Raw genomic sequence first — 27,464 nt, 5'->3', positions numbered from 1 at the left:
GGATTATTTGGCTGAATGGATGCTAAACATATCAAATGTGCAGTAGAGAAACAGAATGATCTAGGCTATCTGAAATCTCTACTGTCAGAAATACTCACCATTAGCTGGCGGTGACACAATCCACCGACCGTGCAGAATCCTGCATTTTAAAGGCCTCACTGTTGCTAACCTTATCTTGGAGACTATAACACTGAGAGGGACAGCTCAACAAGCACACTTTTGCTGTTGCTAGACAAGGTTGGCATCCTTGAGGTTTGACAAGTTTCAGCACTAATCAATACAAGAGGATCCACAGGCCCTTTTCTATCAATTGGACATGGTCACATCCACAAAAATAACCATAATGATAGTTCCAAGGGCCGTGTTCCTGCTGCCACCACCAACACAGGTTTAGCACATGATGAATGCATCAGATCTTTTATGGGTCAGAAAGATCAGAGGAGTGGTATAGCTCTGCTGGGAAAGCACTGCCCTGCTTGCCATGCAGGATTGCAACTTTATGTAAAATGTACAGTATAAAGGAAATGATAACCTGTTGTGCATTAAAATATTTTTTTTTACTGTGAAACATACAAGAAAATTTCAGCCATAAACATGATTTTAAAAAATGTTAAATGCAGCGAGGATTAGCCTACACACACAAAAAAAAGTAAATGACTGAAACAGCAAAATGAAAATCATTTTTTAATAAAGGGAATATTGCTGGCACAAATGAAAGAATCTAAGGATTCATATAACACAACAACTTTTTTGTTTTGCGATCAGGGGATAATATAAACTGTGGTGGAAGAAATTCTCAGATATTTTACTAAGTACCAAAGTCACTATCACAATAAACAAATATTCTGGTATACATACTATTCTTGCACCCAGTACTTTAATTAAAAAGTAAAAACTATATTCACGATTAAATGTGTTCAAGTACCAAAAATCTAAGTACTTAGTATTTAAAATAGCCCATTTCTAAACTAGAATAATCAGATATTGTAATGCACTAAATAAGAAAAAGTGAATAAGTGTAGTGAAGTATAAAGTAGCAGAAAAAAAATACTCCTGCCTATTGAAAGGCAGGAGTAGAGGAAAGTATTGCACTTGAATAAACGCAGCCTACTGTTATTTTCCACCTTTGCGTCGTGACGTAGCGCCGTTCCCGTGACGTCACAGAACCGGAAGTGCACGTTAGACGGCTGCTGTTGTTGACACATTGCTGCTGCGGACCCACAACGATGCAGCGGCTCCGCATTTCGTTTATGTGACTTAAAAAACCTGTGGCCAATCTCCCGATTACACCGCCGTGTTAGTTTTGCTCTGAACTGACAGGTTTGTTGTCAGGTTGTCTCGGTTTTTAGTCTCCGCTGAGAAGTTTGGGACGCAGCTACTGTAGCACAGGAGGCTAAGCCCAGTGAAGGAAGTCAGCTAATTAGTTAGCGATGTAGAGTCAGTTTAAATTCAGCTAAATGTAATTTAACAAAACACTCTGCTAGATTATTTTTAAGTTGGTGCATAAAACTGGTTGGAACAGCTCTTTAACGAGGTAACGCGTCTCCTCACTGTCTCTCTGCTGCCTGCGTTTGGCAGGTGACTGCTAATCTAAACACTTAATGTTAATCACCTTCTGTGACCTCCTGCTCTTTTGTCCTCAAGCAGATGGCAATGGAGCTGGATGTGTTCGTGGGAAACACCACCATCATGGACGAGGAGGTGTATCAGCTCTGGTTGGATGGATACACAGGTATGTGTCAGGGTCACACTGTTGAGTTGTGGGGTCTTCATGACCACTTCATGTACTGCAGGAGACTGTGGAAATAATGATGGATATGCAGGGGTTTCAAGGTGGTTGTTGCAAGGTGTGAACAACGCAGGTGCAAGGCCAGGGAAAGCATTTTTATTTGTATACTAGCCCATTTTTACAAACAGTTTGTCTCAAAGCGTGTTACACAGCATCAAGATAACGTCCTCTGCCCTTAGACCCTCACATCGTCTGTTATTACGTTTTTGGTTGCTACAAACCCGGGAAAAAACAGGAGAAACCTCAGGGTGAGCAACAGAGGACGGATCCCTCACCCAGGACGGGCAGACGTGCAATAGATGTTGTATACACACAACTAAACAGTTTACAACATGGAATATGGGAAAACATGGAAATGGGTACACAGTAAATGTTAGGGACCGTCTGAAAAGATAAATAACATCAAAATGTTTTTTTTTAAATATATCTATTAACTTGTTGCAGACAGAAAACCAAGGCACTCGTGAGGGTACGACCAATTAAAATGCCTTTATTGGTACATGGCTAATCTATTTAAAAGCGAGTCAACGCGTTTCAGCCAAACTGGCCTTCGTCAGGACAAAAGTGAAAATGTTTGTCAGTCTCAGTTCACAATTAAGTAGGTAATTGCAGACAGCTGCTCAGTGTGAGCAGGTAGGAGGTCACATGACCTGAACAGCAAGACCTGCCAATGACAAGCAGACTCTGTACAAAAAGAAAGAAATAATAAAATCACAGAGTCAATAAATCAGCATTGCACATTACATAATCAATTAAACAAATCAGAAATGCATACAATATAAGTATTGAGCCTAATAAGAGACTGAGGAACCGTCATCAGAGTCAATCTTAAAGGACAACAACACACACCAATAGTCACAAAATACACTCACAGAAAAGGAGAAAAATCGAGTTCTCCATTCAACCCTGGATACTGAGTGGCCTTTAATGTATAAATCCAGAATGACTCTCTTTGCAGGAGTGTTTTGAGTCTATCTCCTCCCCTGATAGAGTCTTTAATATGTTCTATACCTGATATCTTTAAAGAGTCGCAACTACCATGACTTACATCTTTGTAATGGACAGCCATGGGGTACTGTGGGTTACTAGTTCTAATGGCATGCTTATGTTCTGCCAATCCTACCTCCATCTTTAGAAAACCAACTGACCGCAACACAATTCTTCGAGCAGATAGTTTTCATCCTCCTTGGTTAACAGATAATATTCCTTTTGGTCAGTTTCAGAGACTTAAACGTATATGTGATTCAGAAGAAGATTATGAAAAAAATGCTTTAGATATGACCCAGAGATTTAAGGCAAGAGGATATCAACATAAAACTATATTCAGAGCTTACAACAAAGCAAAATGTCTCCCGAGAGAACAACTGTTAGCCCCTAAACAGAAAGAAGAACAAAATTCTGATCAGGTATATTTTGTGACACAATACAGTGACCATGCAAATGCAATTAAACAAATTGTTCAAAACAATTGGGGCATTTTGAAAAGTGATAGTCTTCTTAGAGAAGCTCTTCCAGATTCACCAACTATTAGCTTCAGAAAAGCTCCTACTCTGAAAGACAAACTTGTTAAGAGTCATCTCCCTCCTGTATCACAGAAAACCTGGCTTTCAACCTTAAAGGGTAATCACAGGTGTGGACATTGCAATCACTGTAGCAATATGATAAATGCCAATTATTTTACTGATGTGACATCTGGTCATACATTTGACATAAATGCATTTATTAATTGCAATACCTCTTATGTTGTTTACAGACTTGAGTGCCCCTGTGGACGCTTCTACATTGGGAGAACAAAGCGTAAATTGAAGGCAAGATTGGCAGAACATAAGCATGCCATTAGAACTAGTAACCCACAGTACCCCATGGCTGTCCATTACAAAGATGTAAGTCATGGTAGTTGCGACTCTTTAAAGATATCAGGTATAGAACATATTAAAGACTCTATCAGGGGAGGAGATAGACTCAAAACACTCCTGCAAAGAGAGTCATTCTGGATTTATACATTAAAGGCCACTCAGTATCCAGGGTTGAATGGAGAACTCGATTTTTCTCCTTTTCTGTGAGTGTATTTTGTGACTATTGGTGTGTGTTGTTGTCCTTTAAGATTGACTCTGATGACGGTTCCTCAGTCTCTTATTAGGCTCAATACTTATATTGTATGCATTTCTGATTTGTTTAATTGATTATGTAATGTGCAATGCTGATTTATTGACTCTGTGATTTTATTATTTCTTTCTTTTTGTACAGAGTCTGCTTGTCATTGGCAGGTCTTGCTGTTCAGGTCATGTGACCTCCTACCTGCTCACACTGAGCAGCTGTCTGCAATTACCTACTTAATTGTGAACTGAGACTGACAAACATTTTCACTTTTGTCCTGACGAAGGCCAGTTTGGCTGAAACGCGTTGACTCGCTTTTAAATAGATTAGCCATGTACCAATAAAGGCATTTTAATTGGTCGTACCCTCACGAGTGCCTTGGTTTTCTGTCTGCAACCCTTTATGGATCTCCCCAACTGAAGAGCACCTGAGGGATACACTTTTCTACAACACCCAAGAAGCACTCCATGCACTGCGTTCCTGTCTGAATATCTATTAACTTATTGCTTTAAATTTAATTTGTAAGACTGAACACTGTCATCTCTCCAGGCCTCTAAAAACGTATCAAATGAAGTATTGAGACAGCAATATCACTCTAATGAGCTCAACCAACTTCAGTTGAATTCGCTGCAACATAAGAAATGTGTTCATTCACCTCATCTCGCAGCAGGGGAGCTGGAGCCTATCTCAGCTGACTTAGGGCGAGAGGCGGGTTACAACCTGGACAGGTCGCCAATCAATCACTGAGCTGACTCATACAGGCAGTCAACCATTCACACTCCCATTCACACCTACGGGCAATTTAGAGTCGCCCTCCTGTGGGAAGAAGTCAGAGAGCATGCAAACCCCACACAGGAGCCCCAGCCAGCCGGTGAACCCTCTTGTGAGGTAACAGTGCTTTTCACTGCACCAGATATGAAATTGTGAATAGGAAAAAAAAAGAAAAAAAGTTAACCCTTTAATTTACAGGCTACTAATTATGTGATAATGTCAAGAAATAGCCAAGAAATAACAAGTAATTGCGTCATAATGTCTAGAAATAGCCAAGAAGTCAATTTCTTAGCAATGTCATGTTTTTCATAAAGGCAAAAGATTACACATGCTTTTCATGCTTTGAATTTTTTGGGAAAGGTCAGAATTTTTCTCCACCAAGTCCTTAGTTGCAATCAATCATTAAATTTCTTGGCTGTATTTCTAGACATCACTATGAAATTGGCCGTTATTTCTAAGCTATTTCTAGACATTATGACGCAATTACTTGTTATTTCTTGTCTATTTCTTGACATTATCACATAGTGAGCGGCCTGTAAATTAAAGAGTTACCAAAAAAACATCACACTTTCAAACATCACTAGTCAAATATATAGAATATATAAAAAGAAAAAAAAATCAGTTATATAAATCAAATTAGGGAAAGAAATCGTCAAACATGTAACAAAATCTGTGATTACCTCCACATCCTTCCCACTAGTGCCGAAAAATGTGAATTGTGAAACTGCAGTAGTCATTTAGTCGTGTTGTTATCTTCACCCCAACCAGTAGCGATGTAACGTCAGGTTATTATACACAACCTCACAGCGCTTGTCTGGTTTTTTTTCTCCCCCCACCAGTGAATGATGCAGTGAAGGTACGGATGGAGGGAGGAGTGCTGGAGGAATATGAGGCGAGTGCAGATGTGCTGCTGAGTGACACCATGGACCAGTACAGGACTTTCCAGATGTGTGAGCGTCTGCTGCACAGTCCAGCCAAACTAGCCAACCAGCTCCTGTTCCAGATCCCACCTCATCGACAAGCCATCCTCATAGAGAGGTGCAGTTATGACGACGCTCTCATTGTGTTTGCATTGAATTATCAGATGTCTCTGGTGTCTGGCTGCCGACATCTGATCAAGGATTTATGTATTTTTGCATCTTTTCTATCTTTGGAATAAGCCTCTTCCTTGAACTAGGTTACTCTGCTCTCAAGGAAGATGCTATCATGGCATGTATTTGTTGTTACACCCACTACTTTGTTCTTGTTTGCTGACAGTGTTGAAAATAATATATTCTTACAGTTTTCCTCTTTTTCCTCTGTGTTTCTTTGTTTAGATACTATGCTTTTGATGATGCATTCGTCCGAGAGGTCCTGGGAAAGAAACTCTCTAAAGGAACAAAGAAAGATTTAGACGATATCGGTGCCAAAACAAACGTCACGTTGAAAAGCTGCAGACGACAAGTAAATACATTGCACGATAACTGTTTATCTGTATTATCAGTTTGATAATTAGGAGCTCGTAGCAATGATTAAACGTTTCACCACTGTAAATGTAATTTCAACAACATACAACAAGCTACAACATTTTCCTAGCAGTGTGTTCAGTTTGTCGGTTGGGTGATGCTGCAGCTGAAGTCACATTGTTGTAATTTCAGCAAATCTCCTGCGTCATGTGTTTAATTTCAGTTTGACAACTTCAAACGTGTTTTCAAAGTTGTGGAAGAGCTGAAGGGACCCCTGGTGGAGAACATACGTCAGCATTTTCTTCTCTCTGACAAGCTTGCAAGGTAATCAGTGAGAGGAGAGAACAAACCTTTTCAACTCAGGTTTATTTTTCAAAACACTGATATTGTTTTACATCTGTTTTGTTTTACGTTTTATGATGAATTATTACATTTTTGGTTTTGCCTTTTTTAGTAATTCTAACCAAATTTCACTTGAGGTTCAGTACAGCCAAACAAACCGACAAATTATCTGATCGTCTTATTCTGTTTTTATCCCCTATAATGCTTCTTGCAGGGATTATGCCGCCATTGTTTTCTTTGCCAACAATCGCTTTGAGACGGGGAAAAGAAAGCTACAATATCTCACTTTCCAGGACTTTGCTTTCTGCGCTGGGCAGCTTATCAACAACTGGACCGTTGGGGCCGTTGGTGAGTGATTTCTTCTGTTTTCTTTGGCCAATTTGCTGACATAACGATGTGAGACGCACGTATACCATTTTGTAGCCGTTATGTAACACATTAATCAAATTGAACTATCTAATTTTTTAGTCCTAGTTTGAGGATTGCAGAGCAGTAAAACATTCATAGTAAATCCGAGAAGAATAAAGATACAAGATAAACATTTGAAACTTTTTAAAAAGGGCAATTAGAGCAATGCCTCTGTCGGCGAGACCCACTGACCTCCAGAGGTCCTGCAGGTTTTGAAATTTATAAATGACCAGGGGGGTAATTGGATGCGGTAGAGCCCGAGTAAGGACCTAAAACATGAATTACTAACAAAAAAAGTGCATATGTTTTCAAAAGTAACAAGAAAAAACATCACTTGAGCTGATTTGTCAGTTTCTGACGTTGAGTTGTCTTTGTAGATAACATGGTGGAAGACATGGATGTCGATCTCGACAAAGAGTTTTTACAAGAGCTGAAGGAACTGAAGATTTTAATTACAGACAAAGATCTGCTGGATCAACACAAAAGGTACAAGAAATTAATGGAACAATAAAATGTAAAACCTTTTTTACACTTCTACACTTTCTCCTTCATTTCTAATTCGTGTTTCTGTTCAGCCTGGTCTGCACAGCTCTGAGAGGGAAGACTAAAGCTTTTAATGAGATGGAGGCTAATTTCAAGGTGAGGAGCATTACACCTTCATCATATCTTAATATAGTGGGTCAGTCAACTCTCAAGTGGAAGAGATGAGAGGGTTTGAATCTCATTTATCTTTTCGTTTTTGTAGAATCTTTCCAGAGGCCTTGTCAACATCGCTGCAAAGTTAACCAACACAAAAGATGTCAGAGATTTCTTCATTGATCTTGTGGAGAAGGTTTGTGCTTTATCAAAAATTCTGTTTCCTTTTTCTCAAGCATTGTAAGCAAAGACAGACCATCCGGCCTACATTTTTTTCTGAGGCCTTTGCCAACTTCCAAGTCTGCCTTTGAGACGGTGTGATGTAACGTCTCCTCCCCTCCTCCCCTTTCTCCTCCAGTTTATTGAGCCGTGCCGCTCAGACCGATGGACAGCTGCGGACATGAGACTCTACCTCACTCACTACACCAACTCTGCACACATACTTGACACATTCAAGTGAGTTAATGCTCTTTTATTCTGTAAAATTTGTCAGGCAGAGCGCCGGCACCAACCCTGCCAGGGTAATCAGTTCCCAAGGGGACGAGCAAAAGCTAAAAATACAGCCACGGTTCTGGAGAGAGCTTCTGCAGAACTAACCAATAACCGAATAAGGTTGTACATTTTGGCAGTCATTAAACACCGCTCAAGCATAAAGTTGGCATGTTTAAATCCTCCAATATTGACGTCCCTGTTCGACCAGTGGGTGTCACCCTATCTCGCCCTGATTCCTTAAACTGTAGTTACCTTGTTTCTCATGCAAACACTCAGGAATGTAGTTAAGGGTTTACACAGCCCTGCACCACTACATGCTTGACAAAGAGATATTCATAAAAAAAAAAAGAACCACCCCCCCATTACACTGAGTGGACAAAGATTGCCACATTTACTTTCTTCACCCAGATTTCACAATTACAGTGTGTCATGAGACTGTACAGTACCCCTTTGCTCCATTTACTTACAGTTTGCTCTCTTTCTGTCTCTGCTTTCTGCCCCCCCTCAGACACCAGGTTGTGTGGGACAGATACATGGGCGTCATCAAAAGCTGTATCTTCAAAATGTATCACGACTGAAGCGCCTGTGTCGCAGCTCGTCCCTCTCATCCCCCCGCTCTTCCTCTGGTTTGTGTCCCCCCCACCCTTGGTGAAGCCGTTATCTTAGCCCCTTCAGTTTGTGCTTTATTTGTTTGCTGATGAATTCCTCTTCTCAAGCTCCATCATTCCCCCCCCTCTCTTGCTCGTATAGTGTCCCTTCAGTGTCTGTAAATTTGATTTGTAAATAAAATGAACATATTTACATCTAAATGTCATTCTGTTGTATTTTATCTGCTACGCTAAATGGAAGTTATGATACCGTTAAGCGACTCCCGAGACAGGATTTGCCGATCTTGTCGGTTCTGGATGGAGATAAGAGACGGAAGGAGAGGAACTGTATCAGCATTTTAGATTTTAAATAATGACAGCAGATTATGTGTCATGAATTGAGATGTGTGTGTGTGTGTTTGTGTGTGGCGTCTGTGTGTGGCCATGGGAATAAGGGACCAACCACGGGGGGCACAGTTGGTCCATTTAACGGGGTTGACAGTGTGACTTTTCACAATACCCCCTGTATTGACAGCTGCCATCTCTGCCACCACCTAGACACACAGCAGCACAGATAAACAGAGGCCGAGTAAAGGTTTTTAAACCCACACGCTGGAGGTTTATTTTGAAAGAGCAGGATAAAAAAAAACATTAATAGCTGCTATCAATTTAAATAAAAGCGTGAATGTGCTTTACTACTTGTATGTCTATTAAAATATACTTGGTTGTAAACTTTAATGCAGGCAATCATTTTGTAATGGGTGATGCATTTCTTAAGTGGCTTGGAAAGAAGCTAGCAATTACCCTAATGTGGATGCTGCTCATTTAATTTTGAAAAGGCTTTTATTTTTGTGAGAAGCACGGGGGGGTGACCTTTGAGGTTTGACTTTGAGTTGAGTCACGATTGACTTAAACCAGAAAGACTAACGTAGATTAAGCAACATCTTAAACAGTTTGCAACATAACAGACTGCAAATTTTTGTACAGGAAAAACAAAAAACAAAAAAACAGCCGGAAATGATTCCAAGTGCAGTAATGGATTAGTCACATACAAACACACGGCAGTAAAGTTCGAAGGTTGGTTTTCAGTACTTTATCCCCAAAGCGTCACCAGTTTACTCTGAGAAATAGGCGAACAAATTTTCCGAGTAGGTCTCCACTCTCTCTCTCTCTCGTCTCCTCCACTCTCTAATTTTTGTCCACATTCCATTAACTTCTCTCTCTCTCTCTCTTTCCCCGGCTATAAATATCCTGCATGTCAGATTGGACGAGAGCGAGGGCTTTAGTCGCTTTATGGAAAAAAAAATAAAATAAAGAGGACAAGACGGGGAGGGGGGGGAAGTATAGATAGATGGGGGGTAAAATGGGAAAAGGGAGGGAGGGAGGGAGGGAAAGGGTGGGAGAGAGAGCTTGGGGCTTTTGCGGGGGTTTTAGTCTAAATGAAACCAGGTGTGTTGTGGGACCAGTAAGAGGGGGCATTGGTTAGGGAAGATGGGGGGGCATGTGTGTATGTGTGTGTGTGTGTGTGTGTGTGTGTGTGTGTGTGTGTGAATCTGTGAGTTGTTGTTCCGCCTGCGATTTGGACGGATTTGGAATTTTGGAATTTGGGCCACAGACCAGGAATTTGCATCCTGGGGGGTCAGAGAGAGGGGGTTTGGAGAGCGGAGGATGGCAGTGCAGGGGGCCAGAGGGGGGGTAAGAATGGGCTGTCTCTCTCTCTCTCTCTCTCTCTCTCTCCCTCCTCTAAGTCTCTTCCTCTCTCGCTTGCTCTCTCTCTCTCTCTCTCTCTCTCTCTCCCTCCCTCCCTCTGCATGTGTTCAGCTGCTGCAGCTGTCGGTCTCCCCACTCACTCTCTCAGGGTCACACAGGCAGCAGGACTTTAAGGGACCACTTCTGTTCGCCACCTAAGCCGGGACGACAGCAGCCAGCCAGCCAGCCAGCAGCAGCAGCAGCAGGAGGAGGAGGAGGACACACCGCTCAGAGACTGGACACTGAAGAGACTGAAGACCCAGCGGAAAGAAAAAGAAAGAAAAAAAAGAAAAGCTTCATATGTGAGTTTCCCGTCTGTTTCTTTTAACTCCTTAATCAAATCTAAGATGAAGTTTGTGTGTCCAGCAGGGAGCCGATGGACGACTTATATCATGTTTTGCGAGAGTATAGAGATGTACCTCTTACCCACTTTTCTGGTACGGGCCATACACGTCACAGTTACACCGCTGCTCTGCTCGTCTTGCTCTGCTCTCCCAGCTCCACTTGGCTCCTCACAAGAGAGCCAAGATAATGTGGCACACTGTCTGTGTAGTTTGCTTCTTGGCTCCGTGTTTGAGACTGTAATAGGGGGGTAGACAGGAAGAGAGGCAGTGAGTCACAAGGCATTATTGTACAGTATATTGCAAAATTCTTCCATCTCATCCCTCTTGTACAGCTTTCTAAGTCAGTGTCACAATCTCAAGTTTTGTTAGTCACCGAGGGGGGGAAAACTACAGGAAGGGAGACAATGAATATTTCTGAGAGAAAGCAGCAGCTTCTTTGGAACAAGAGGAACAGGTGCCAGCATCCAACACACACAGAAACAATCTGAAAACCCTGATAGCATCACAGACGGCGTAGGAAGCCGCCCAACTTCTGTTTGACAGAGCGTTTTATCACAGTTTACACAGTTCCTCCTAATAGCTAACATGTGACAGCCCTGCCACCTCTGCAATGACTCAAGTGGGATTTTAAAGGCCACAGGAAGGAGCACAGTTCCCCAAATCCCATCATCTAGTGCCACATTGTCTGTATATGCTGATACATCACAGTCCTTTGACTTTACCGTCTTAACAGAGCGAGCAAGAGCAGCATGGACGCAGTGTGTGAATATCTCCTGCAGGCCACTCTCCCTCACTGACTGTGGAGACACTCAGAGCAGCAGCGAGGCCGTGTGTGTGAGTCTCTGTGTGTGTGTGTGTGTGTGTGAGACGGAGACTCCCTGATTGTGAGGGTTCACTGCCACAATGGTAACAGAGCGCAGCTGGAGTGCGCTGGGCCACCATGTTCACAGGCTGCTCCACGCGCCGCCGAGCAGAACAACACAAAGCGAGTTATGTATACACTACAAGACATGACCATCCTGCAGTGTGTGTGTGAGACTGTGTGTGTGCGTGCGTATGTGTGTGTGTGTGGTCCAACTGTGTGTTTTTCCTGGTCCCTATGTGGTCAGTTTTATAAGCCGCCTGACATTTTGCTTTCTAACTTGTGCTGACTGCGTGAATCTTAAAAAATGGGTCAGCCTGCTGTTATACCGAGGCCAAGAAGAGCTCCAAATGGTATTTATATTAGATTATAATTATTTTATCATGAGAGGTCATGTGAATAAACTGTGCAGCAGATGTTTTCTGAGGTATGAAGCGTATCTGCAGAAGATAACAACTATTTATTGATTCCTCTCTTATCTCTTGCTATCTTGGTGAATAATTTGGTGTTTAAAATGTCAAGAAATAGTAAAAAAAAAAAAGTAGCCTGAAGTTCAAGGTGATGATCGTTCTGTTCAACTATGAGTTCAACTTATGAATACCTTAGGCTTACTGGCATAAAGAAATGAGCAAGTATTCAAGATTGAGATGCTGGAACTTGAATTTGATGCATCTTTGCTTGAATTATCAGAATTGATGAATTTCAGCTAATTGATTTCATCACTTTCCCCTTGTAATTACATTTGATTCATATCATTTTATCAGTTCAGGTAATGTGAACATCATGACACACAGCAGGTGTTGTCCAGCAGCAGCAGCAGCAGTGTTGGCGAGCGAGCGAGCTGGTGCTACAGTGAACCTGTGTCTCTTCGTCCAAACCCACACCATGAACTTCTGCACCGGGGACACATTCTCCGACGTCCTCCTACACAACGAGGAGAGAGATGAGAAGTTGGGGGCAGCGGTGGCTGGAGATTTGGCACCAGCTGCCCCCTCTTATGTGAACCATGGGGGGTTTCCCAGAACCTGATACTCTGGGAACCTCTGCCGTGGCAGGGCATCCCAGCTGAGAACCGGCGCCCACATCCTTGCCACGGGCATTCCAGAGGTCCACCGCCACTTGATCTCACGCGGCAGCAGGGGCAACACCCATGCATCCCTGCTGCCCACACTCAGTAGCCAGTGAGTGACTGGACCCCGGACTGGTGGTCAGTTTGTTTTTGGGTGGTTTTTCTGGGCAGCATTCTTGCTGGTTCGAGAGCGGCTGCTCGGGCCGGTTCAGAGAGGTCACGTACTGTGGTCGTCTGATTGCACCGTGGTATGTGTTACCGTCGGGGCGAAGGCATGTTTTGCTGCTTCTCACCACGCGAGGGTCACGCAAATGGCTCCCGTGATGTCATCCGGCGAGTATCTGCGGGTATCCACGTCACCCTGCGGACTTCTGTTTGTCTCGATGTGAAATACAACAATGAGCAGTGCCTGTAACCGAGGCCTCTGGAGTTTATATCAGGGCATGTGTGTGTATGCACGTAGACAGGCGGTGGTTATAACTTTCCTGTCACACTGACGTTGCAAACGAATGTGAGTGCGTGTGTGTGTTTCTTAAACCTTCACTTCACAGTCTTTTTGTCTATGAGAGCTGGAATAAGTGATTTGTTTTTGCTTGGAGTCAGCTGAAACACTTATAGCCTCTCTCCAGGAACATTAACTGAGGGATGGTTGTGTCTCTGCTGGGAGAAAAGCCAAGTCCTTCAGAGCACGGAGCACATATAATACACTGTAAAACTACTTTCAGAAACACACTGCACTATACAGAACATGGCAGAAAAGACCAGCGGTGGTGGAACAACTCAGACCTTTGAGTAAAAATAGCAATACCTCAATCTGAAAATGTTCTGTTGAATGATGATTTCAAATGTCCTGAAGAATTATTATATTTTCATCTTACATGCATTTTTAACCACATTCTTTTTTCTTTTATTAGTTTTGCTCCAGGACATGTTGCAGGATTATCATTATTTTCGGTGACCTCATATAAACACCTGAGCAGCTCTAACCAGATTTATATCTGGAAACACCTCTGGGCCTTTAATCCATGACAATACATCATATTTTATAAGTGAATCATACGTTTCATAAGTGTCAAACTTTGGTTGCATAAGGTACCACAGATGGAAAGTACGTTTACTGCAGTGACAAAGGCAGGTGTCCTCTTACACTGCAGAGACACACAACACAGCATCTAAGGAGGAAATCTAACGTTTTAGTTAAATCTAAGAAACAAGAGCGAGAGATGCTTCTGTAAAACATGTGAGCAACAGTCAGGGTTTATGAGCCTCCCGCCGACGCTGAGACACAGTGAAGTGAACCTGTGGAGGCAGCGCTCAGCGAGACGATCATTCCTCTGGGCTGCAGTGTGCCAGTCTGCAGACACAGAGGCCTTTCTGTGAGCAGCTAATATGAAAGTATTTCTGTGATGTTGACTTTGTTATTTTCAGCTGAAGGATGGAGTACGTCACGATGTTTATGTTTTTACCTGCCAGTGATTTATTCCATTTATTCTTGCTGCGATCAAGGGGGAACTGTTTAGTTGACAAACAGTGAACCGAGTCCAAGACCCCGACTGTTTGTACTCTGACTGACTACTTAAAAATTGACTTTGGAGTTTTTTTTTCTTCTTCTTCTTCAAGTTGATTTATCCACTTCAGCTGTGGGAAACGGTCAGCAGCGCCAGTGTGTGTCAACACTGAATCAAACAATTTTTGTGATTTGTAATGTCGTCTATTTTTATGTCTTTTTTCCACCTCTCTCTCTCTCTCTCTCTCTCTCTCTCTCTCTCTCTCTCTCTCTCTCTCTCTCTCTCTCTCTCTCTCTCTCTGTCTACACAGATACCACTTCCTGGCTGCTCTGTACATCACAGCGTCTGGTCTTCGAAGCACTGCTACCTGTCTGACAGTTGTGTGTGCGTGCGTGCGTGCGTGCGTGTGTGTTTTTGCCTGTGTGCATGTTGTACGTGTGTTCCTGTCCCGTCTCCCACCAATTAATGCATTAGTATGCAGGGTGCTTGTGTGTCAAACTTGTGCGTGTGCCTATGTGTGTCCGTGCTCCTCCGCAGTGCTATTTCACAGCCAGCTACAGAAAGTGACACCTACACGGTAAGGATGGATGGATCGCTCTCCCTCCTTCTCTTCTCCTCTCTCTCACTCCTTCTTTTCCTTTGCATCTTCTCTTTTATTAGATATCACACCTGTCAGGTGATGTCACATCTCCTTTATGTTGAACATTTGGCCTCCGATCCTCTCCGTTACCTCTCATTTAATATTCCACAGCTGTTTTCCACCACCTCCAGCATTTTATAGTACTCCTAACTGGGGGTAATTTTAGTTTTAATTCCATGTTTCTTTAGGCCCTCGCCTTTTCTTTCCATGCTGCTCACGGCAATATATTTTCTTCCCAGAATGATAATGACCCTTTTTCCAAACAGTGGCCTTCCAGTCTTTGTTTTTGAAGTGACATTTGGCCTAAGGAAAGCAGTTTAAAATGTCATACTTCCTCTAACAGCAGCAGACTTCTTGTCTTTTTGGCCCAGCGCTCCTGCATGAATACAGAGGAAACAGGTTTCTCTGTCCTCTGTTTCTTTTTTTATATCCCACTACTGGGGAATTTATTATGTATTATGAATATATTATGCAACTTTTACTCAGAGGGACTATTCACATCTTTCTTTCCGCTGCTTTCTCACACTCTCTTTTTCTCTCTGCCGCTTTTTGTAGGAATGCACAGATGGGTATCACTGGGACCCTCAGACTGAGCACTGCAAAGGTAAAGCTCTCTCTTACCTGCTCTTATTCCACCTCAACGCCTAATTTGTTTGTACAGTAACAGCTTTGATTGCCCTCTCCAAGCCCTGCGCTGTGTTTTTTCTGATTTCGGTAATTAAATATCTGCCTCTATCTCTCCCGTCAGACATAAACGAGTGTGAGACCATTCCAGATGCCTGCAAAGGGGAGATGAAGTGCTTCAACCACTATGGAGGGTACCTGTGCCTCCCTCGCTCTGCGTCAGTCATCCCAGCTCCAGAGCCCCAAATTGTGCCAACGGAGGCCTTTAACCCCTGCCCTCTGGGCTACGAGCCCCAGGGAGACAGCTGTGTGGGTGGGTGTCTGGTTTTTGTGAGTCTTGGGGGGTTAAGGGTGGACAGGTGGCAGCAGGATGACTGATCATTAAGTATGTTTGTGTGTGTAATTGTGTAAATTTATTGACGACGGCCACAGATCGTGAGGGACAGGTGGCCGTAGCAGGTGTTGTGACTGGAGGCAGCGTGTTGCTGCAATCTGTGTGGGTGTGAGTAAGTGCGAGTCCAAGGGAGGGAAGGAGGAAGGGAGGGAGGGAGGGAGGGAAGGAGGGCAGATAGACAGCGTAGGAATGTGGAAGATTTCACACCACAACAGCTGCTGTGTTTTCAGAGCAGAGAAACCTACTCGACCCGGAGGCAAAGTCATCTGGGTCCGCATGAGACAGCAAATATGACTCAACATGATGTGTCAGTCTTAACTGCCGGGGGCAAACGAGGGGAGCGGAGCCGCCACCGTTTCCCCTCTAACCAATCACGGTGCATTAGTCAAGTCAGGCCGAGTGAGGTCGTTTGTCGTGCAGCGGTTCCTCACGTGCGTCTTCCCTGTTTCACTTCACCCCCACAAACACAGATGTTGATGAGTGTGAGCGAGACGAACACGACTGCCAGCCCAGCCAGCAGTGCATCAACACACTGGGGGCCTTCACCTGCCAGTGCCCGGACGGTTACCGCAAGGTTGGCACAGAGTGTATAGGTGAGATAGTGTGAATTTATACTCTAACTAATATAGAGAAGACACACTTCTACTGCCATGGCCTGTGGTGAAGTGGATTACAGCTGCAGCAGCGAGCTAAATCAACTCTCATTCCTCTCCGTCAGACATCGACGAGTGCAGGTACAGATACTGCCAACATCGCTGTGTTAACGTCCCCGGCTCCTTCTCCTGCCAGTGTGAACCCGGTTTCCAGATCGCAGGAAACAACCGATCCTGTGTTGGTGAGTGATCAGTGAACCAATAATGAGAGAGTTGCACTGCTCCAATATGTTGTTTTCAGTTTACTAACTGAGGCTGCAATGAACAATGCATAATAACAAGTTAACAAGATTATACAGGATATTTTGTGTGTATAATTGGAAATCGGAAACAAACGAGGAACCAAAGCTGTTATATAAATGTAGTTTACAATATTTTAAGTGGAGTAGCCTAAGTAATATTTTTATTACCTCAAATACAAAAAACTAGCTCTTTCATTATTTCACTGGAAACAAAGCTCACCTCTTACTACTACAACAACTCCAACTCACTGCTTTACAAATATATTTGTCATGTGCCTGACAAAAACAAAAGCCATCCAGAACGTTTCTAATTACGTTAATAGAAAAATAAAATGACCTAATCTGCTTCATCAGTTGCAGTTTGATCACATTTGATTGACGGTTTCCTGCCAACAGTTACACCAGACCCCTGACTATCATTACATATTGATTTATTATTGTTAATTTGAACTGTAGCAGACGTACCTCTGACATCACCTCAGTATAAACCAGTGGGAAAAACAGAAATCTCCTGGTGGAGAAACCAGAAGTGTTTCAGCTCTGGCAGTAAAACAGTTCATGTTGGACTGAGTCATTTATAGTAATAAGCCGACTGAGGAAATGTGTTTTTCAGGGGCTTTAAATGTAGTTGGAGCTTTTATTTCTGACCTCTGCCTTCAGTTCTAGGTTTTTGATCCAGAACCTATAAAAGTTTTCGGGGGTGTGTTTTCTCTTTCCAGTCTGTTGTCTCGCAAAAGTTACGACAACTTTAAGCAACATTTAAATGTCACGTCCACAGAGTACAATCAAACCTGCATTGCCTCCTTTTTCAGACGTGAATGAATGTGACATGGGTGCCCCCTGCTCTCAGAGGTGTTACAACACATATGGCACCTTCCTCTGCCGCTGTGACCAGGGCTACGAGCTGGGGCCTGATGGCTTCGCCTGTAACGGTGAGAGACGCTCTCTGTCTGTCTGTCTGTGTCAGTCTCTGTCTCTGATGGTGCACAGCTAATGAAACCTGAACATGCATCTTGACAGACATCGACGAGTGCAGCTACTCCAGTTACCTGTGCCAGTACCAGTGTGTTAACGAACCAGGCAAGTTCTCCTGCGTTTGCCCTGAAGGATACCAGCTGCTCGGGACCAGACTATGTCAGGGTAAGCACACCTGCCTCCATTTCCTCCCAGAAACTAACACCCCCACACTGTGTGAGTCAGTACGCATTCATGCTCTGTTCCTGTTCGCTCTAAACACAATCACAAGAAGCTGGTTTTCCCTCCGCAGATATAAACGAATGTGAAACAGGTGAACACCAGTGTACCGAGTCGCAGACGTGTGTGAACATCCACGGACGATACCAGTGTGTGGACGCCAAACGTTGCCAGGACCCATACGTCCAGGTGTCTGAGAAGTGAGTGACACCTTGTGAAAGCCGGAGTGTGCTTGTACACAAACACACACTCTCACACACCTTTTCCCAATTACTCAAATATGTGTTGGCCTTCAAGTCAGAATATAATCAGCCCCTGTATTGAGTATGGCTCGAACTGCGAGATTACCCCAATTACTTTTTCCACGTATGGGTCCAACTCTGCAACCTTCTCTTTTGAAAACGGTCCAGTGCAATAAGAAAACTATTACAGTTGTGAACAAGTGTTGGATTGGTAACAGGTGTGGGTCACTATTAACATATCCCAGAGGATTTGCTAGTATAAAATGTTATAAAATGTTTTAGAAAAACATGGGGGAAAAATGGCTACTGTTCAATTTGTTAAGATTTAAGGAGATTTTCAATCTCAGTCATATCACTCCCTCTGCTGGGTGATTTATGAATTACTACTGATGTTTTACTACTAAGGTGGATGGATTATTGAAGAGGGCAAAGGGTTCAGGGGCACAAGCTATGAAACAAGAAGATGTAAAATAATGACAAACAAGAACCACAAAAACAGACAAAACAAAGTAAAAGAACAAAGAAGAAAAGAAAGATAAGAGATCCAAATCATTCTGACCTTTTCCTCCATTGTGTGTGTGTGTCCAGCCGCTGTGTGTGTCCCGTCAGCAAGCCCGCCTGTCGAGATCTTCCTTTCTCCATCGTCCACCGCTACATGACCATCACCTCGGAGCGAACCGTCCCCTCCGACATCTTCCAGATTCAGGCCACCAGCGTCTCTCCGGGGGCTTACAACACTTTCCGCATCAGCTCCGGTGATGATAACGGAGACTTCTACATCAGGGTGAGAAGTGTTACAGAGCATGAAGGGGAGCTTAGATGGTCATTGTTTCAGAAACTATATCTGAGTGTCAGGGTTACATAGATAAACAGAGAGAAGAAAAAGATATTTATTAAGATATTTATTAAAGATTGAATACTTCGCATTAATTAGTTTATTAGGGCCAAGGGCCAACGCACCGATCACTACTGTTATTGTGTGGATTTTTTCTAATTAGTGTGAATGCTGGAAGCATTCACACTATTGTTATTCGGTTCGGCCATTTTCTGCCTTTCTTCGGCATTTAACTAGTCCTTCATACTTTGTGCTATTTCAACAATTCAAATATCAAAATGTTCAGCCTTTTCGGGACAGGTGTGCTATGTCTTTTCTCTTTTCAACTATTCATACTTTTTGCAATATTCAACTATTTCAGATTTTTTTTTCCCCATAGAGAATGCATTGGAACGGTCTTGAAACTCTTCAAATCTTCTTACTTCTTTCAGCCTTTAAAGTGTCCACATACTTTCAGCTAGAGACTTCATTCAAATTCTGAGCTGTAGACAAACTTTTTAAGTATTCCTCTATGACTCAGCTTATTGATATCTTCAACAGTTTCTGATATTTGGCCGCTTTAAAATCATTAAGTTTTTTGACAAAATCCAGCTTTATAATGGGTGTGTGTTGCGTCTAACGAGCAGGGCTTAGAGTGAGTGACATCATCGCTAGAGTGAGAGGGATCGAAAAAACATTCAGGATTTTTTCTGGATAAATTGCCAGCACTGCCACAAATTAAACTCTAGACACATGATTTCCTCACTGGTTTGTAGCCACACTTGTCGTGTCTCATTTGATGTGTTCAAAACAGCAGACAGACTTACAGAATTGTCTCTATGAGCCTAATTGTGCAGCTAGACCCGCTCCAGTGGCTCATCCACTTCAATATAAAAGTAGGAGCTGATTTTTTTTAGAAAAACAGAAATGCCCCCCTTTTCTACCTTGCGACCCTGAGAAAAGTTTTTGCCCTACAAACATTTAATGCACATCAATGTGCTCAGGAAGGTCTCCTTGCCCCAGTAGTCATGGCCACATTCTGATAAAAGGTACGGTTCTCTTTTTAATTGCTGTTTTCAGAAGCTGCTCAGAGCTCAAATCTCTCTGCTCTGCTCTGCTCTGTGTAGTGCAGTGGCCAGCTGTAGCGGCCAGCTCGTTATCAACGTCTATAAATAGAACAGTGCAGGTGCAGCCTGGCCGCTCGTTAAGATGTTTTTAAACACAGCCCCACACACACACATGATAAACCAGACTGACAGAGGATGTCCACGCACAAACACAGGCATCACACTCACACAGACAGACACACACAGATACTCACACACAGTCACACATGCACACATACACAAACAAACAAACACACAAACACAACACTGTTCCACACAGTAAAATGTAAGCAGTTAGTTGAGTCGTCATGGTAACTTCTGAGGGCAGGCTGCCACACAGGTGTAATCAATCAGATCATTAGGGAGGGAGGAGTTCTGTGGCGCTTATCAACAGTTTTACTTTCTGCACATGTACCGTCAGACTCACACACCCAGACACACACACACACACACAGGTTTTCAGCTCAAATTCATCAGTCTCTCAATGATTTTATACTTTTGATGTAAACATCTCCAACAATTTATATTTTTCTCATGAATTTAAGTTCAGACGTTTAGTCTTTCCAACTCTATTAATAGTAGTACAATTACAGGTGGAGCCTAGGACATAGGATGCAGCTTTTAACATCTATCTATCTCTCTATCTATCTCTCTCTCTATCTATCTATCTATCTATCTATCTATCTATCTATCTATCTATCTATCTATCTATCTATCTATCTATCTATCTATCTATCTATCTATCTATCTATCTATCTATCTATCTATCTATCTATCTATAAACCCTTTGCCTCTTTTTTTCTCTCTTTTTCTTTCTTTTACTCCTTCATTTGTATTTTACATAACTTCTTTCTATCTTTCCCTCTCTATCCATCCATCCATCTACCTCTTTCTATCTATCATCCCCCTCTCTCTTTTTCTTCTTTCTTTCTTTCTTTCTTTCTTTTACCCCATTTCTTTTTACTTCTTTGTTTCTTTCTTTTGTTCTGTCTTTCTTTCTACTCCTTTTCTCTTTCTTTGTTTCTACCCCCTTTCTTTCTTTCTTTCTTTCTTTCTTTCTACCGCTCTCTGTATATCTCTCTCTTTCATTTATCCACCCCAATTTCTTTCCTTCTTTCTTACTACCCCTCTGTCTCTTTCATTCATTCTCTATTCTCTTTATCTTCTATTATTCTGTTTTTCTTACCTTTTTCTTTCCTTCTCTCTGTGTCTTCTTTCTTTCTGTCCTTTTGTTCTTTCTTTCTTTCTTTCTTTCTTTCTTTCTTTCTTTCTTTCTTTCTTTCTTTCTTTCTTTCTCCATCTACCCTTCCCATTTTCTTTCTTTCCTTCTGTCCTTTTCTTCTTCTTCTTTCTTTCTTTCTTTCTTTCTTTCTTTCTTTCTTTCTTTCTTTCTTTCTTTCTTTCTTTCTTTCTTTCTTCTTTCTTCAGCTCATTCAGCATTGTTTCAACAATTTCTTCAGCTCATTCAGCATTGCTTTCAGCATTCACACCATTTCCATTCTTGGAAATGTTTTTTCTAGTTATTTTTCATCTTCCGGATGTTTTTTGATTTGCTACAAATTATATATCAAAACGTGCTTCTTGATCGGTATCGGTGTGCTATTACTTTTCTCAACAGTTTATGAATTTTTCGCGACGTAAAATTTTGCATTGAAGTCAATGGGACGGGTGAAAAAAAAAGAGCGAAAAAGAACAATCATTGGAGTTTTACAAACGTCTACTGCTCAGGCATACCTTTACCTAGAGACTTCATTTGAACTTTAAACAGTAGACACAAGTATTGTGTACTGGCGTATTAATCCACGTTTTGATAGGTTGTATAGTTTTTGATCAATCTCTGATCAATGACCATGATCAATTTTTCAGAAATTATGAGATTATAATGAGTGTGAATTGCATGGAATGTTCGTGTCAGAGTGCGTGACATCATCGCTTAGAGTGGGAGAAGTTGTCTGAAATCGTCTGAAAAATTTGTAGACAATCTTGTTATCTCTCTCACCATGTGCTCAAAGATCAGAGAGACTTAGAGTCCAGACTCCAGTACAAAGATCTTCTGAGAGAAGCAGAACGAACCCCGGTTTTAAACTCGCCAGTGTCTCCAAAATATTTACTGTAGAAACACCAAATCGTACCAAATTTTTCAGGAAGTCCTTCCAGCACTGTTGATCTGTGTTTTTTTCTGATAGGAGTTACTGTTTTGTCACAGTAAGCCTAAATGCGAGACCAGTGCAGAGGCAGAAAATCACTCTTTTTCTTGACATTTCTGTCTGTCTCAGCCTGGGGGGCCTCTATTGTCATTGGCAACCACCTCAAGTTGCCGTGGTAACCTCTGAGCCTCAGGCCAGAGCTCGTTAAATTTCTAACCAATCCACCTGGTGCTCGTTAACTTGTTTATAAATAATCCACCTGGAGCCACACACACCAACACATACAGGTAGCTTCATGTGATTACAGTTACACACACACACACCAAAACACACAGGTAACATACACATGCCTGTGTATGCGCGCACTCCTCTCCCACACACAAACACACACAGGTAACAGGAAATTTTCTAGTTAATAGTTAATATTCTCTTCTTCACTTCTCAGCAGTCACAGCAGATAAACATGTTTTAGATTCAGTATGCTCAGAAATCTCAAACAGCCTCAGAGATTTTAGGCTTGTTTAGTACCAAAGTAACTCACTGGCCATTCTCAATACATCCATTAGAGTAAATTAAGGACTCCTTAACAAATAGAAGCAAAAATGGCCTCAGGTTATGGTGAATATGTTTGTTAACCTCTCTTGTGATTTATAAAAACACTCCCCTAGATGCCAAAACAGGCGTTATATGTGTTGGTATAGAAAAGCATAAAACTCACACTTTGTCTCCCCCAGCAAATCAATAATATCAGTGCCATGCTGGTGCTGGCCCGCGCCGTGTCTGGGCCCAGAGAGTACACGTTGGACCTGGAGATGATGTCGGTGAACCCTCTGCTCAGCTACCATGGCAGCTCCGCCCTCAGACTCTCCATCTACGTTGGGCCGTACAGCTTCTAAACAGGAAGGAGGAGGAGAAGAAGGAGAAGATGGAGAGAAAGAGCTGTGGAGACACATGGATGCAAACAAAGGAGGAGAATAAGAAGTGGTCAATGCAGTTCAACCAGTCACTGTGATGTTAAACTCTTAGCTTTTTATACCTAGTTGTCCAAAGAAAGCCTCACATTTGTAAGCCCCACCATATTGCGTGTAAGAATATACATACAGTACAATATCCAAATACATGTAGCAGTAATGTCTCACAGATAAAGAGTAGCCTTAAGATGATTAGTCCAATCAGATCGTTCCCTTCACTTGGCTCTATTGTTTGTTTTTTTAATTTTCTGAGGTAAAATGTTGGCTGCCTCGTTCTGTGGTCAGTGTGTATCAAAGGGATTTCTTTTCTTCACACATGTTCAAGGTGATAACAAATCTGTGCCACCAGGTGGAGTGAGTCACACTCAGCATCATTAAATTAATCTGTTTTCACCAGTTTACATCCTTATTTTTCAGCTCCATTCAGTTTGTCACTTTGTTTTGTTGTTTTTTTCCTTCTCCTTGTCAGCCCTGTTTACTGTTGACAGACGTGATTCAGCAACCACTCAGATCAGACCTCAGCATCCACCCTCCACTGTTCATTCCTATGATGGAGCTCTCTGTACCTGTCGTTTGTCAGATTGTCACGTTGCTGATCGTGTTGTAATTTGTTCTTTTGTTTTTTGTCTAAGATTTGAACCCAAATAAAACAATATACCTTTACATCTGTGTCACAGCGAAACTGCCTAACAGCCTATATTATAAAGCTTAAAGGGATACACCAACTTTTTTTTTTCGTGTCTTGCCTCCATGACAAGCAGATAGACACCAATGTCCTTTCGACTGTGCGTGCAGTAACAAGGGAGATATGGGCAGAGCTGGTGCACCGCTAATTAGCTTAGCTCAAACGCTGGACGTGTATCGGTAGTGTTAGCCTGCCTCCACCTAAAGTCATCAGAGAAACTCATCAGCAACTCTAAACGGAAACCGGCGGGCCGATCTTCGTCTCAGAGCTGACAAAACTCTCCAGTAAGGCATCTTGAGTGGTCAAATGCTGGTAACGGGACGAGATCGGTCAAAACGGAGGGTTCAAGCAAAGACGGTTTATTTTGGTTCAAGCTAGCTACATCAAGGGTAGGTTAGCTTCCTATTTCAAAGTAAAAGCACAAATTCTATCGTCATGCTTTTCTGTATGTAAAGGGCAACGGGTGTTTTATTTTGTGAAAGTAAGCTAAGCTAATTAGCGGTGCGCCAGCTCTGCCTGTATCTCCCTTGTTACTGCACGCACAGTCGAAAGGATGATGTCTATCTGCTTGTCATGGACTCGGGAGTGAGGCAACGAAAAATCAAAAAATGTTGGCGTATCCCTTTAAATAATGTGTTGAATAATTGTTAAACAGAAAACTATTCATGAGTTATTTAACATTTTCCAGTTTCAGCTTCTCCAGTGTGAGGATTTGCTGCTTTTCTGTGTTAATTTGACAGAATATATTTTGATTTTACACTGCGCTATTTTACAGTTTTATGACTAGGCTATATCACTTTGGGGAAGCTGAAACATTTGATATTTAGACAAAGTGATCAATTAATAAATTAAAGAAATCTTTATTTACAAAATGGTGAAAAAATGGTGAAAGTTAGGTAGCCTACTATCAATGGTTTACACCCCAGAATTATTAATTCATTTGGCCTTTGCAGTGTGATATCTGCTCTCGACCTTTAATTTTTTCCACTTGAGTAGGCTAAGTTTGTTGTGGAGTGTATAGACCAGGTTTCTGTGGAACGTCATCGCAGATGTGCGCGCACAGCCAGAGGGCAGAAAGCGGGACATTTCTCATTATTTACAAGCGGAGTCAAGCAGAAAACGAAAAGGACAAGGAGTTGTTGTGCTGTTAACTGCACAAACCAACAAAAAGATGGATGGAAATTGTATAATAAACCGAGGGGATCTCATCCGTTTGCCAAAAAAAGAAGAAGATTATGGCTCCAGGCCATTGAAAGGGCGGATTGGGGTCCCGAAGGTCCTAAAGGCGGCGAGAGTCTGTGCAGCACTGGTGTCATAAAACAAAAAATAATATAAATTTTAAAAAATTAAAAAGTTTTGCACATACAGACTTATATGCACGCAAATTATCCGAGTAGTGAAATGGCACTGGGATACCGCCCAAGCCGAGCGAGTACTCGAGTACTCGGATATCGGCTGCAGCCCTACAAACAATACGACATCTACATTGATATCAGTTTACTCCGAAGCAGTCTTTTGCCCCTTGAACGCGCACCTAGTATTGTTTGTACACAAGAAACCCGTCTATAAGATGAGCTCAACACTGCCCCATGTGGTTATTTGGGAAAATGCAGCCACTGTAACTGTGGCTCTTTTCTTTCAGTGATGTTATCATCTTCAGGTTGAAGTAAGGATCACACGCTGTCCCATTCACAAATTACTTTATTAGAGAAAACAAATGTCCTTCAATCACAAACAGAAATGCTCTGATTCAAAAGTTGCAGAGTGATTCACGTTTTAACATCTTTAGGAAACACAATGGACAACAGAAGAAAAAGAGGCAGAAATCCAAGCTGATTCCAGCTGAGGTCCAAGATGTTTAGCATGGATGCTAACAGCCGTTTGCGTTCTTGGAGCAGATGAAGGAAAATCCAGAGACAGGCAGGGTGTTTGCCCAACCGTCTGAGATTTGATGAAAAAGAGAAAAAATAGCATCAACACCAAATTGATACACCACAGAATATAGCAGGCATAGTGACAGGAACCTCAACTGTCACACTTGCAAAATCTAAACTAAGAAAGTGACTTACGGTCTCTCTCCAGGTAAATGCAGGGATACTCGGTGGGGGACCCGGGGATGTACCAGTCGGTGAAAGAGAAACGTTCACCGCCAACCCACATCCATGTCCCCTGAGAGACAAAGAACATCAGGGTAAGGAAGTGAGGTCTTTGGTCACTGGATTGACTGAGCTCGTAGGATATGAATACCTGGATGACGAAGCCTCCCAGCCATGCGGCGCCCACACCATTTGACCTTATCATCTGCTGGAGGAATCTTTCCTCTTGGGCGTTGGTGACCGAGGCCAGGTGACCTCCAATGGTGTTGCAGGAATCCTGATGGACAGAGGAAGAACAAAGGGACTAAACTAAACAGATCTCAACTCACTTCACTTCATGACTCTTTTGTCTTATATGTGAATGTAAAGCTCCTCTTCTCATGAACTGATGGTGACTGACTAAACTAAACTACCAACATATATCATCACTATCCAGAGGCTTTAGGTGAAGATGATCGTTTCTGTTGTAAACTTTGATGAAGATAACACAGTCAATATGAGCTATGTGTTTGATGTTGACCCTTTGTACAATTAATGGTCGTCTGAATGTAACAACAGAGAGCAGTTAGACAGACGTACCTTAGCAGCCCACCAGGACTTGGGGCCTTTGACAAACACGAAGCAGCGAGAGCCGAGCCGTTGCCAGCCATCTGGGCAGGCTTTCCGAGTTGCACAGAGAAAGAGGAGGAAGAGAGAGTGACCTTTACATAAACTGAAACACACTGTCTTTTAGATGGCAACATTGCTCCCACACAAGTGTGTAAGTGTGAGTGTGAGATCTGACCTGCAGATGCAGCATAGAGGAAAACAGCGAGGAGCAGGACAGTCTTCATGCTGAAGATCAACGATTGTTCTGTGAAAAAAAAAGATGTTGGTTAATGTAGAGAGAGAGAGAGCAGAGGCATCAGCTCCAGTGAAAGAAGAGAAACCAGCAGCAGCAGTCGTACCTGTCAGGTAGATGTGAGGAGGTTTGTTCAGGTATCAGCTGATGGTGCAGTGATGACAGGAGGCTGCTCTCTTCTTATATACACACCTCAACACCTCTGAGTCACGGTCATGTTGCAAGGTGGCGGCAGAAAGTGCTGACTTTGTTTTGTTTTTTTGTTGTTGTTTTCTTCTCCTTGTCAGCCCTGTTTCCTGTTGACGGACGTGATTCAGCAACCACTCGGATCAGACCTCAGCATCCACCCTCCACTGTTCATTCCTATGATGGAGCTCTCTGTACCTGTCGTTTGTCAGACTTTAAAAGTGTAAAATGAGTTCAACACTGCCCCATGTGGTTATTTGGGAAAATGCAACCACTGTAACTGTGGATCTCTTCTCATCTGGGGAGCATACGTCAGTCCGACTGCCCACAAGTCCGACGGCTCATTTCTCCGACTACCCATTCTACAGTGTTGAGGTTAGGTTTAGGGTAAGGTTAAGGGTTAGGGCTACTTAAGTCGGAGAAGTGGGAGGTCGGACTGATGACGCAAAAATAAAGAAATGTATGGTCGGAGTCGGAGAAATGGGTGGTCGGAGAAATGGGTAGTCGGACAGACGTCATGCGCCCTTCTC

General features: G+C 42.6%; 3 protein-coding genes across 3 annotated transcripts; 2 read left to right on the top strand and 1 right to left on the bottom strand.

The window, feature by feature from the left end:
- The first annotated feature begins 1,186 nt into the window (after positions 1–1,186).
- Positions 1,187–8,722, top strand: fibpa (fibroblast growth factor (acidic) intracellular binding protein a). The gene is made up of 11 exons (XM_083980714.1): positions 1,187–1,534; positions 1,648–1,732; positions 5,497–5,695; positions 5,974–6,100; positions 6,326–6,426; positions 6,659–6,792; positions 7,230–7,338; positions 7,428–7,491; positions 7,598–7,684; positions 7,847–7,944; positions 8,489–8,722. Exons 2-11 carry the CDS (start codon positions 1,648–1,650, stop codon positions 8,556–8,558), a joined length of 1,074 nt encoding a protein of 357 aa, XP_083836840.1. The 5' UTR covers positions 1,187–1,534; the 3' UTR covers positions 8,559–8,722.
- Positions 8,723–10,356: 1,634 nt separating this feature from the next.
- efemp2a (EGF containing fibulin extracellular matrix protein 2a) lies at positions 10,357–23,779 on the top strand. Its single transcript, XM_083980707.1, has 11 exons — positions 10,357–10,618; positions 14,410–14,676; positions 15,295–15,343; positions 15,488–15,676; positions 16,228–16,350; positions 16,476–16,592; positions 17,465–17,584; positions 17,673–17,792; positions 17,920–18,046; positions 18,677–18,872; positions 22,890–23,779. The coding sequence occupies exons 2-11, from the start codon at positions 14,575–14,577 to the stop codon at positions 23,049–23,051; spliced, it is 1,305 nt and encodes a 434-aa protein (XP_083836833.1). The 5' UTR covers positions 10,357–10,618; positions 14,410–14,574; the 3' UTR covers positions 23,052–23,779.
- A 1,790-nt stretch (positions 23,780–25,569) lies between these two features.
- LOC310992621 (galactose-specific lectin nattectin-like) lies at positions 25,570–26,879 on the bottom strand. The gene is made up of 6 exons (XM_083980723.1): positions 26,855–26,879; positions 26,692–26,760; positions 26,487–26,566; positions 26,059–26,184; positions 25,881–25,980; positions 25,570–25,752 (listed from the first exon to the last, which is right to left on the bottom strand). The coding sequence occupies exons 2-6, from the start codon at positions 26,738–26,740 to the stop codon at positions 25,682–25,684; spliced, it is 426 nt and encodes a 141-aa protein (XP_083836849.1). The 5' UTR covers positions 26,741–26,760; positions 26,855–26,879; the 3' UTR covers positions 25,570–25,681.
- Between the last annotated feature and the right edge of the window lie 585 nt (positions 26,880–27,464).

Source organism: Trachurus trachurus (genome assembly GCF_905171665.1).
Source record: "Trachurus trachurus genome assembly, chromosome: 10".
Taxonomy (NCBI): Eukaryota; Metazoa; Chordata; class Actinopteri; order Carangiformes; family Carangidae; genus Trachurus; species Trachurus trachurus.
The sequence above is the reverse complement of the archived record's forward strand: the minus strand, read 5'-3'. Positions and strand labels throughout refer to the sequence as shown.

Coding starts and splice junctions, on each gene's coding strand:
- LOC310992621 (XM_083980723.1), bottom strand. CDS start 26,740: ATGAAGACTGTCCTGCTCCTCGCTGTTTTCCTCTATGCTGCATCTGCA. Junction 25,981..26,058: donor TGGGAGGCTTCGTCATCCAG/GTATTCATATCC, acceptor TTTGTCTCTCAG/GGGACATGGATGTGGGTTGG. Junction 25,753..25,880: donor CATTTACCTGGAGAGAGACC/GTAAGTCACTTT, acceptor ATCAAATCTCAG/ACGGTTGGGCAAACACCCTG.
- efemp2a (XM_083980707.1), top strand. CDS start 14,575: ATGCAGGGTGCTTGTGTGTCAAACTTGTGCGTGTGCCTATGTGTGTCC. Junction 15,344..15,487: donor TCAGACTGAGCACTGCAAAG/GTAAAGCTCTCT, acceptor CTCTCCCGTCAG/ACATAAACGAGTGTGAGACC. Junction 15,677..16,227: donor CCAGGGAGACAGCTGTGTGG/GTGGGTGTCTGG, acceptor CCACAAACACAG/ATGTTGATGAGTGTGAGCGA.
- fibpa (XM_083980714.1), top strand. CDS start 1,648: ATGGCAATGGAGCTGGATGTGTTCGTGGGAAACACCACCATCATGGAC. Junction 1,733..5,496: donor CTGGTTGGATGGATACACAG/GTATGTGTCAGG, acceptor TCCCCCCACCAG/TGAATGATGCAGTGAAGGTA. Junction 6,101..6,325: donor TGAAAAGCTGCAGACGACAA/GTAAATACATTG, acceptor GTTTAATTTCAG/TTTGACAACTTCAAACGTGT.